We start from the raw sequence: 12,401 nt of genomic DNA, 5'->3' as shown, positions 1-12,401 counted from the left end.
GAATATAAATAATTTGCAGGTTGATTAAAGATGACAAATTATCTGTCACTCTCTCCTAACCCCCCCCCCCCAATGAAAAAGTGGAATTCATTTTCCCCTACCCTTAAAAGTAAGTGGGCTCTGGGGTTGCTTTAACCAGTAGAGTGAGGTGGACGTGTTGGGTCTGTTTCAGGGCTTCAGGTAGCCTGGTGGCTTCTGCTTTCATATTTTTGAGCATCCTGTGCCCACGTAAGAAGTCTGACTACCCTGCTGGTGAGACTATGTGGGGAGGACACATGAAGAGGGAGAGGCCTTGAGGTTACATGGAAAGAGAGGTCCACTTGTCCCAGCATCCCAGCTGAGCCAAGCCTTCCAGCCATCCCTGCCGAAGGGCGAGATATGCAAATGAGCCACCTCAATAGAGGAGACCTCAAGTGACTGCAGCCCAGTCAAAACTGCACGAGGTGCCTAGAGAAGCCCAGCCAGCCCACAGACTAGTTGTTTAAAGCACTAAGTTTTAGGGTTGTTTGTTATACAAAAATAGATAGCTTAAGCAGTGACTGTTTATCTCATGTGACTTTAAGAATGCCCCAAGGTCTCCCAGTCCCATGATATCTCATTGGGTGCCAAGTTCCCAGGGAGGGGAGTGCTGAAAGGGTTGTTGCTGGGGAAAGGGAGAGGAGGAGGTTGGGGCCCCAGAGAGAAGCACTAAAAGCAAACTTCAACTGCTTGCCAGTTTGTACAGGGCCAATGCTAGCAGGAACTGCTGCATTTGGGCCAACAGTTCCAATGCCCTGTTTTACAGGTATTAGCTTTCCCTTAGGTGATCCTGTGTTTTCAGTGTGCCATGTAGTGTCAGCTAGATTGAAGCCAAGGTTACACATTCAGTTCTCCCCTGGTTATTTTGGTTTTGTTCCATGTCTTAGTGATCCTGAACCTCAAACATCATTATATGCGCTCAGATTGGATTTGCAAGTCCAATGGAATGACTGAAGATGTGCTTACTTGTACCTTTACTCATGGAGGATCAGAAGAATCATTGTTATATAAGGATATTTTAAGCACTCATAGTTTCATATGGTGAGATTGTTAGTCTCTCAAATGTCAAGGGAAAACAAAACGTTTAAAAAACTTGTGTATGTTTCCTTTGCTCTTAAATTACAGTTATTTTAAAACAAGATGTAGGTGTGAAAGCTATCCAGGTCCACAAATGATTTTAAAAAGTGATATCTCTTTTATTAATATATATAGGATTTAAAAGAGCTATAATAAACACAATTACTTTATATATCATTTTTAAGCACTGTAAAAGATAAACTATTTTCTCGTTGATTTGTTGTTGATGTTTTTCCATATAAATTGAAATTAATGTAGGAATAATAGCCATCATCTCACTTGATAGTAGCAAGATGCTGCACTAGAAAAGTTTATGTATAAAGTTTTATTCTCTAATAGAAAAAAGTGAGAAATAATAGAAAATTGTTAATATTTAAAATAGCTATAAACTGTAAATAGCTTAAGGTCCTAAAGAGTCCCTCCTGTCTTTTTGAATATCCAACTCTAGTAAATATCACAGCCAAAGAGTTCCAGGCGAAGGGCAATGCTTTGATTCCATGTTTTAGGAATGATGCGGATAAACCTGGAAATGATTGGCGGATTGAAAAAGTTCTTCACGTGTCCGTTGCTATTACTATTTCCATCAAAAATCTGAAAGCAAAATATGAGAAAAACTTTAATGATGGCATAACGGGTACAAAAAACTTACAGATTTTTTTTTTATCCTTTTAGTTCAAATTGAGCTCAGCATAGTACACATGACACCTCACAGAGATGGTCCCCAACAAATTATGAAATCAAATGCCCAACAGACTTTAGGGATTTCACCTCACCTATGATCTAAGTCTAATTAGGTTAAAATAAAGAAATCTGACATGATGCTGTAGAGCAGCTGCAAAACCATCTCTGCCCTGAATCACGTTTGTAATTGTGTGACTTTGGGCAAGTTATTTACATTCTCAATCTCCATTTCCTCATTGGCAAATGGGGATAATCAAATTTAACTTCAGAGAAGTTGTTGATTGAAAAGATTTGAAAATGTCAGTGAACATGTCAGGTGCCTAGTAAGTGCCAGATAGTGTATAACAATAAATGTTAGCTCATACTAACATTTAAAATAAAATGAGACCATGTGTTTTTATTTATCTTTTAGGCATATGCTGTATATCCTAAGCTAAACTATGTTTTATGTTTTCTTTCTTATTTTGCATCCCCAGCAAGTTCCCTAAGATTACAAGCAGCAGAAACTAACTCACTATTTGTTCATAATAGTGCTTATGATGCCTGCTCTGCTATGAGGATATCCTGGTGTGGTGAAAACCAAACTAAACAAACCAAAAACTCAGGGGTTTAAAATAGGGAAATAGGTTCATATTCTTTAACTGAGATAAGTTCTGGGCATGTGGTAAGTTCTTATACACATTGGTTCCCTTCTCCTGTGTTGCCTCTCTCTGCTTCAGCCCACAGCCCTTCCAATTCCCATTCTTGGAATATTAGACACATCTCCTTAGGTTAGCCCCTGGTAGGATTACTAAACCACATAACCAGTAAGTAAAGGAATTTAGGAGTGTAATGAAATAGTTCATTTTGCAAGAAATCCAGTCTCCCCATCAGTAAGGATACGAATGGTTTTCTATGTAATAAAAATATGACACAAAAATTTATGGCCTTGGGTATTTGATCATTCATGCATAATAAGTAGATCCAAGGTAGGGCTAATGTGGTATAATTTCACAGTGGAAGCTTTTCTGGAGCCCTTTACTATCGTTCTCAATTGGAGTTAACTAACCCTCACATCACTGCAAAGTGTTTTATTCTCACTATTTCACAGTGTCTCCATCAAGCAGAAAGGTGATGTGGACATTCCCTGTTCCACGACCAACCATCCACAAAGCTAGATTTAGAAAATATTCTAGTTTGGTAATGCTGCTGGAATGCAAAACACCAGAAATGGATCAGCTTTTATAAAGCGGGTTTATTTGGTTACAAAGTTACAGTCTTAAGGCCATAAAGCATCCAAGGTAAGTCATCAACAATTGGGTACCTTCACTGGAGGATGGCCAATGGTGTCCAGAAAACCTCTGTTAGCTGGGAAGGCACATGGCTGGCGTCTGCTCCAAAGTTCTGGTTTCAAAATGGCTTTCTCCCAGGACAATCCCCTCTAGGCTGCAGTTCCTCAAAAATGTCACTCTTAGTTGCTCTTGGGGTGTTTGTCCTCTTAGCTTCTCTGGAGCAAGAGTCTGCTTTCAACGGCCATCTTCAAACTGTCTCTCATCTGCAGCTACTCTCTCAGCTTCTGTGCATTCTTCAAAGTGTCCCTCTTGGCTGTAGCTCCTCTTCAAAATGTCACTCTTAGCTGCACTGAGTTCCTTCTGTTTGTCAGCTCATTTATATGGCTCCAGTGATTTAATTATGCCCAGTCTGAATGGGTGGGGTAACACCTCCATGGAAATTATCCAATTAGAGTCATCACCCACAGTTGGGTGGGGTGCATTTCCATGCAAACAACTTACTCCAATCGTTCCAACTTAATCCCCACTAATATGTCTGCCCCACAAGATTGCATCAAAGAATATGGCTTTTTCTGGGGGACATAATACATTCAAACCAGCACATTCCATCCCCTGGACCCCAGAAAAACATATTCTTTCCAAATACAAAATACATTCATCCCATCACAACATCACAAAAACTTAAATCATTTCAGTAACAATAGTTAAGTGCAAGATCCCATGAAATCAGTTACAGGTGTGGTCTGTTCAAAAGCGAAATTCCCCTCTGACTATGGACCTGTAAACTTAGAACAAGTTATGTGCTTCCAGTATACAAAGGAGAGACATTCATAGGGTAAACATTCCCACTGCCATAAGGAGAAACTGAAAGGAAAACAGGGTTTACAGGACCAAAACAGTTCCTAAAACCTGCAGGACAAACTCCATTAGATTTCAGAGTCTGAGAGTCATTTACAGAACGATGTTGCATCCTTGGGGCTTGAGAGAGCAGGCGTCTAAATGCTTCCTAAGGGCCTTTGTGGCAGCCCTTCTCTCTCCAAATGCTGGAGTGAGTTCTCCAACATATCCACACATTGGGTAGACCACCTCAGCTCCACCCTCCTCAAACATCAGGGCAGCATCCGGATTCTCTTCCATCTCTGGGGCACACGTTCAACCCCTTCAGAACAGTGGGGTGGCAGCCAGGCTCTCCCCAGTCCCCTGGGAATGTGTTCCACCCTCTTTGGGGCTTGGGGTGGCAGAACATTCCCTGAGCATTGAGGCAGAAGGCCAGCCTACAACCTCCAGGGCAAACTCACCTTTTCCATGCATGTGGGTTGCTCCGCTCTGCCAGCCCAAGACCTCTTGACTCCAGACCTCAACCTCCATTGCTCTGTCTTTGAAGAAATTTTTCCTTCAATTTGTTCCTTGTCTGTCCCCTCTGGTCCAGACTGGCAGCATCTCTGTCTATAAAGATCTCACAGAAATTCTGTTGGCTTCACATGAAGCACACGGGTCAAAGCCATCAGACAACAGGACTTTCCACAAATCCTTTCTTGATAACTCCATTTCCAGTCTTGGCTTATAGTGAAATGGTAGCTGGGTTCCATGTTTGGTTACATCCTCACATTGGGCTATAGCTTCTGGGGTTTCACCCCCTGGAAGCCCAGAGTTTTTCAGGCTATCAGTTTCTGATTTCTTTGAAACCAAGAATTCATTTCTCAGCTACCTCTCTCATTTTACGATAAGCTGCAAGTAAAAGCCAGGCTACTTCTATATTTTGCTTGGAGATCTCATCAGCTAAATATTCCAAGTTGTCGCTTTCAAATTCTGCCTTCCATCCAACACCAGGACTCAATTTTGCCAAATTCTCTGCCACTTTAAAACAAGAATCACCTTCCTTCCAGTTTGCAACAACACATTCATCATTTCTGCTCAAGGCCTCATCAGAAGTATCTTTAGAGTCCATATTTCCACAAACAGTCTCTTCAAAGTAGTTTAGGCCTTTTCTATCAAGCTCCTCACACTTCTTCCAGAATCTTCCCCTTATCCATTTAAAAAGTCACTCCAACATGTTTGGTATTTGCAAACACAGCAGCACCAGCACCCCACTTCTGGTACCAAAATCTGTTCTAGTTTGCTAATGTTGCTGGAATGCAAAACACCAGAAATGGATTGGCTTTTATAAAGCGGGTTTATTTGGTTACAAAGTTACAGTTTTAAGGCCATAAAGCATCCAAGGTAAGTCATCAACAATTGCGTACCTTCACTGGAGGATGGCCAGTGGTGTCCGGAAAACCTCTATTAGCTGGGAAGTCATGTGGCTGGCGTCTGCTCCAAAATTCTGGTTTCAAAATGGCTTTCTCCCAGGATGTTCCCCTCTAGGCTGCAGCTCCTCAAAAATGTCACTCTTAGTTGCTCTTGGGGTGTTTGTCCTCAAAGCTTCTCTGAAGCAAGAGTCTGCTTTCAACGGCCATCTTCAAACTGTCTCTCATCTGCAGCTACTCTCTCAGCTTCTGTGCATTCTTCAAAGTGTCCCTCTTGGCTGTAGCTCCTCTTCAAAATGTCACTCTTAGCTGCACTGAGTTCCTTCTGTTTGTCAGCTCATTTATATGGCTCCAGTGATTTAATTATGCCCAGTCTGAATGGGTGGGGTAACATCTCCATGGAAATTATCCAATTAGAGTCATCATCCACAGTTGGGTGGGGCACATTTCCATGCAAACAACCTAGTCCAAATGTTCCAACTTAATCCCCACTAATATGTCTGCCCCACAAGATTGCATCAAAGAATATGGCTTTTTCTGGGGTGATATAATACATTCAAACCAGCACAGAAGACTAAAAGAGGGGGTGCATTCTGCACTTTTCTCAAATGCAACGAGCTACTTCAAATGCAAGATACTATCATTCTCATCACATCATGGTTTCTGAATTGTTTTCCCTTTGCCAGGATGCCACCCTGTACCTTGTTCGCCATGGAGAATTCCTGCCTGTAAGGTTTCCATTCCACTCCCTGGTCACTGTAGTGGACAGTGAAGCTCTTCACATACATTTCAGAGGTTAGATACTTGCAGCCCTGTGTTACAATTGCAGTTATCTTCTTGATTTTGAGCAGATCAATCTGTAGCCACTGTTTATTGTTGTTTGCCTATGAAAATGATAAATATACATAGATAAGACAGATGTTAAAATCCTTGCTATTTTTTAGGTCAACATGCTCAGAAATGCACAGAACTCAAATGGAGTTCTAGTAAAGAAATCCTTATTCCTTAGGATTCACTGTCCCAATGAAGCCTTCCCTGCCACTTCTTGTTTGTTGTCACAACATGTATATACATTTCTTTTGGAGTATTTATCACACATTGTACAGTAATCATTTGTTTACTTGTTTATATCCCTTACTCTCTAGGGCAGGGGCTTATTTCTCTTTGTGACCTGGTACCTACTACACTGCCTGGCACACAGTTGGTGTTTAATAAATATCTGTTGAATGAGTGAATTTTACTTGAGAAAATAGATTAAATTTCTAAATTTTCTGTAAATATCATTCTGTTAAGGAAGTTGTTTAAATATTAGGATATTTCTGAAGAGTCATCTGGGAAAGAATTGGATGTCATCCTCTCTCTAACTTTTTATTTTAGAGAAGTTAAAATATATAAAAAAGCACAGAGAATAACATAAATCCTCTGTGACCATGGCAGCTCCAAGAATTGTTAGTACGTATCCAATCTTGTTTTTTACTCTCATATTTAACCCCAAATCTTAGATGTCATATTATTTCACCTATATAGTTTTCTTAAGCCCCCTCCAAATTCAAGTACCAAATGTACACAAATACCATATTGCATATTTTTAGCCATTGAATAGTCTTGCACGATATTTATTGGACCTACAGTGGTCTGTCCTGGTTAACAAATAAATTAAACCACTTTAATAAAACCTACTAAAGGCACTCCTGTGAAAAATGCTATGCCAGATGCGACACATAAGAATTCCATGAAGAAGGAAAGCTCTAGTACACATTTATTGCTCTGTCTCTTAAAACCAACTGCACATAGGAGGACGCAGTTAGCTATAGGGAAGCCTATATGGAAAAAGGTCCAACTTTCTTCTCCCTCTATTGTGAATGTCAAATACGAAGAGTAGTCAATTGCTTCTTTTCTGATATTTTAATTAAATATAGTAGTTGAGAGATCTGATAAAGTCATACCTAGGGCTTGATATGCAGCAAGGTAATTGTAATAAAATATCTCTGGTCTAACAAGATGCCTTGGAATTGACCTAGTCACATGTTTGATGGTACACAGTTGGAGAAAGAGGATCAGAATAACTAATTAAATTTTAGAGTTATCTGAGATAAATTGTCACCTTTGGGAGATTTATCATGTACCATAGTTTCATTTAATCATATATGAGTTAATAAACATTGTTATGTGTTTCCTCAATATGTGTGTATGTGTATATATGTATACACTTGTATGTATGTATAGATTCACATGATGTATGTATTTTTAGAAACAAATCAATTGAATTCAAATGACTGTATTAGAGAATTTTTTTGCAATTTTGTAATACCCTAGAGAGTGATGTCGGGGGATGTCTTAGTGTCTATTCATATCAAGGTTGTGCCAGTGATACAAAATAGGTACCCAGAGGATTTTTGTAGGCATAAAAAGAGGTAGAAACACTTGAGTCACAGAGAAATGGCATCTGCCTGTGTGCCTGTATGTCTGGCTTAGATTTTCAGCCTCTCAAGGAGCGCCTATTATAGGCATTTTATACTAATGGAAGGTTAAGTGAAACAAATATTTCTAATCTAGAATTCCAACTCTTAAAATCACAGTGTTAAAAATTTAAATTAGCATTTCGTCTTTGGTGCTTTTCTCACAAAGACTAAAAGGTGATTGTATAGAAAGGAAACAAGTTGTAAAATGGAGGGGAGAGGGTGTGACACAGTTATACCATGAGCAGGTCTAAAAAGTCATCTTGGAAAGATCTGGATGATAGCCTCTGTCTCTTTAACTTTATTTTATTTATATAATATAAATTATATACATATAAAATAATATAACATTACTGTTTTTATTATTTTAACTTCTCTGGGTCTCAGTTTCCCTCTCTGCAAAATTGCTAAATGAGGTGTTTGGGCTGCTTCAAATGGTAGAAGGAGCACTGGCCTGTCTAACAGGAGAATGGGGTTCCAGATTTGATTTTCCCACCAGTCTAAGCTAAAATTACTTAATGTCCTGTGCTTTTAGACAGAAAAGGAAAAGTATGGACTAGATACTTTGTAAAAGTATCTTGCCACTCTAACATTTTGTGAATCTGTGATGGGCAGGAAATGACTCTCAAGACTTGTGTTCCTGAGACCATCAGTGTATGGGGTCCAAGTTATTCTATTTACTTCATTGGCACCATGATTCTGTTTTCCTTTTTGGTGGCCTAATTTAAGGATAGGACCTGGAATTCTATAGAAGTTTCAGAGAATCACAGTATAGTCATCTTAAAGGAGGGAAATAGGAAAATAGAAAATAGGGACATTGGATTAAGATAGCTGAAGTTTTTGTAAGGTTACCCATGCCATTCTGATTTCTCAGATCATTTGAAGAGTGAAACAAAAATGAATCAACTATTAACAGTTACCCTAAAATTAAGTCACGTGAATTACTTAATGGGCTAATCCCAGGGAAAATATAACTCTCTGGAGAGTGTTTATTAAGCTTAGACCACCAATTTACAACTCTGGTTTTGAAGCATTTACCCGTTGTCTCAGGGATGTTATAAAGTTCTCAAACAATAGGAACAATATTTAAATCACACATCTAAGAAAAGAAAACTTGCTAAATTACAAAAACAGGAGAGGTGCTGCAATTATAAATTATTTGTTTAATGTAACTTATTTAAATCAAACTGTGGCCCAAAGGCCAAATCTGGCCTGCTGCCTGTTTTTGTAAATAAAGTTTTGTTGGAACACAGCCATGCACACTTTTTTACATATTATTTATGGCTGCTTTCCTGCTACAACGGCAGAGATGAGTAGTTATGACAGAGAATATATGGCCTGCAAAGCCTAAAATATTTACTATCTGAACCATTACAGAAAAATTTTGCCCACCCCGGTCTACATCAAGGCTAGATCAAGAACCACAGAAATGGTAAATGACTGCTCTCTGAGCTAAAGGTTAGAGCTAAAGCTATCAAGTCAACCTACATCCAAGACGCAGGGACCTAGAATCTTAATCTGCAGAAACAGGAGGTGGTATTCCTGCTTCCCAGATCCCCATGTTCCCTGTAGTGAGGGCCTTTGTTTCCTTCTGGAGGGCTGAGAGAACTCCGTTCATAGGGGATATTTCACCTCAGCTTGCCAGGCATTCACACGGCCCTGGGTATTGAGACGGGCATAGGAGGGCTCCCAGGAATTTCCAAAATAAGTTTTTTTAAATGAGGAAGCTGTGATTTGCTTGTTTTCTATCTTTCGAGTTTCCATACCCAGCGGTGTGGAGCATCCTGTCAGGAGAAAAGGTATGTGATTAATTATGCACCACCAAAGCATGAGTTTGAATGTCACAGGCAGCAAGACTTGAGTGTAAGAAACATAGCTGGTAAGCAAGCCTTGCTGACTGCTCATCATCTCTGTGACTCTTGGCCCTCTCTAGTAAATCATGCAGAACTTTTCCTGATGTGATAACACCTTACTGTTTCTGGGAAAAGAAGAGCCCTTAAAAAAAAAGCCAACTGCTGAAGCTAATTATAAAAATATCAAAAAAAAAAAAAAAAAAAAAAAGAATAAATAAAAAAGTAATGCTTCTTGGGCAGAAAATAGATGTATTTAGTACAGTAAAAGATGCAAATGTCATATTTTAGGGTAGTTTGACTCTATGACCCGAACAAATCTACCATTTATACCATATACCATCTGGAAAGAAAAAAAGAAACCCAATGATTTATGACCTGTTTCAAGGAGGGTTCCTCCCTATACAAATTTTTATTTTATGTAGGAAATGTTATATACCTTGCTATCCAGATATTGGCAAAATGCCTATATCCATTTCCCTCATGAATGTTAAGGGAATATTGTGCCCTTATCTGCTTTGATAATAAACTGATACCAGAGTTCAGCTACCTTCTCTGCTGAGTCATGACTTCTTTCCTCCACTCTGAGAGAAGGTACTCTAGCTCCCCAACAGATATGCATGCCAAGGCAAGTTTTAGGGTGCCTATATATTGATCCCACTCCCCTCTGCCCTTGGGGTGGCCAGAAGGGATCTAGGTCACCTAAACCCCTGGACTGATTGCTTCATACTTTTACTCAGAATGCTATACAGTTATTATTTTTTGTATATGCTTTGAAGTGAAAAATATTGGGAAGTACTGCTTTAAGAATCAGAGGAGAATGGTTGATAAAACTCTTAAACATCCATATTATATATAGCAGAATTTTATTATAGACACGATTATTCAGATTTACTTTTTCTGCAAGTCATATTACATCCCTTGAAAAATAGCAGCCTACATAGAAAAGACTTGGATACATAGGGTGTGAAACAGCATGTAGAATGCAATCATGGTTTCAGGAATTTGGGAAGCAGATTTAGATTTCAAAAACATTCCGTGAAAACCTAATATATACCTGTAATGTTGCTAGACTTTCATTACATTAAAGTCTGAGTGATCTAGTTTGAATCTCAGCTAGTTCTTACTGAAAATGGGCTGCTGATGGTAATTCCAAGCTAGAGCCCTTCCTTGGAGGGACAGGGTGGTGGCCATATCATCAAGGCCCTCTTCAGAGAGGTAGTTCCTGCCCTCTGGCTGCTAGATCCAGGCTTGGTCTAGAGCACAGTGAAAGCTTATCTCTGTTTTACAGTGGTTTTTCTAGCAGCCTAAGTCTACTAACGAGAACTAAAAATTCTACCCATTTTCATATATTTCCCAAATGTAGATTCTTTGAGAGACAACAAGAAAATAATATATCTTTGTTCCATACCATTAACCTCACAACCTTGCAGCTCCAGTCGAAGGGTAGGTCTGTTATAAGATTTAGTTGGAGAGATCCTAATATATCTGGCCATGATAGGTGGGTCAAACTGATTCTCTTTTATTGTTGAGGCATCTGAATTGCCATCAAAATACTAGAAGAAAAGAGGAAAGCTTAATTATATAACAATCCAACCCAATAGGATTTTGTAATAAAAATTTTAATCTAATTTAGTATTGTCATATTAAATTTTTCTGTAACTTGAACCAAATAAATTTGGTCTTGAAAAATTATTGAGGAATATGATGTATATGTACTTAGCCCTACTCCTCCCATTAAGTACAGCTAAAAACCCTAGACATCATATATAAGACAAACATAAGACTTAAAGTTGGAGAGAAGAAGGTAGACCTTGGGACCCAAGGGACAGTGGGTGAGTTCTCTGGGCTTTCTTTTTGCCTCATACACCCCAGACTTGGAACTGAAGAAGCCAGCAACCTGGAAATGCAGAATGGTACAGACAAAAAAAAAAAAGAGAAAGCCCAAAAAAGATCTGCTCTTTCTGACCAAAGGACTGGGAAAGGGCAGCCTATCAAGATAAAAAACCTTTAGATAATAACTGCCTTATTTCAGCCAAATACCAGAAAAAGAAAAAAACTGTCCCCAACTCTATCCTCACCAGCAAAGGCTGAGTGGGGAGCTGAGATTCAGTGTTAGCAAGATTGCAATGAGATGCCCCAACACCCCTGCTGGGGTGGAGCCAGTGAAGGCCAGGTAGGCACCTGGGAGTTTCATCTCAGACAATCACTAACAAAACTTCCCTGTCCCCTGCAGTGTCAGTGGAAACCATGTGGAAAACTCCCAAGCCTGCCCAGAAGCAAAAAAGGGTGCCCCCAAGGTGGCAATGGAGAACGAATGGGGAACCTGAACTTCTACCTCCACCTGGCAGTAATGAGGTGGAACCACTCCTTCCCTACTAGAGCAGTGTGACAAAAAGTCAACTAAAACAGACCATTTAAATATGATCCACAGCTTCAGAACATAATATGAAAAGGGCCAGTTTCCAGTAGAAAATCTCATCATGCCAAGAACCAGGAGAATCTCACACAGAATGAAGAGACAATTAATAGATGCCAACACTGGGATGACAAAGATGTTAGAATTATCTGACAAAGATTTTAAAGCAGCCATTTAAAAATGCTTCAGTGAGCAATTAGGAACACACTTGACACAAACAAACAAAAAAAAATAGTCTCAGCAAAGAAATGGAAGATATAAAGAAGAACTGAATGGAAACTTTTGAACTAAAAAATAAAATAACAGAAATAAAAAGCTCAGGTTGTTAGCTCAGCAAGAAAACAGAGATGATAGAGGAAAGAATCAGTGAACTGGAATAC

General features: G+C 39.3%; 1 protein-coding gene across 1 annotated transcript in view; it reads right to left on the bottom strand.

The window, feature by feature from the left end:
* Positions 1-1,190: 1,190 nt before the first annotated feature.
* Positions 1,191-12,401, bottom strand: part of F5 (coagulation factor V) — an 88,079-nt gene continuing 76,868 nt past the window's right edge. Inside the window, exons 22-25 of the mRNA XM_037825394.1 lie at positions 11,014-11,158; positions 9,385-9,536; positions 5,995-6,177; positions 1,191-1,686 (exon numbers count right to left, since the gene is read on the bottom strand). Of these exons, the coding sequence (XP_037681322.1) occupies positions 1,540-1,686; positions 5,995-6,177; positions 9,385-9,536; positions 11,014-11,158 (627 nt within the window). The 3' untranslated portion in view covers positions 1,191-1,539. The remainder of the gene's footprint in view (positions 1,687-5,994; positions 6,178-9,384; positions 9,537-11,013; positions 11,159-12,401) is intronic.

This window comes from Choloepus didactylus, chromosome 2, assembly GCF_015220235.1.
Source record: "Choloepus didactylus isolate mChoDid1 chromosome 2, mChoDid1.pri, whole genome shotgun sequence".
NCBI lineage: Eukaryota > Metazoa > Chordata > Mammalia > Pilosa > Megalonychidae > Choloepus > Choloepus didactylus.
This window is presented reverse-complemented; position numbering and strand designations above follow the sequence as displayed.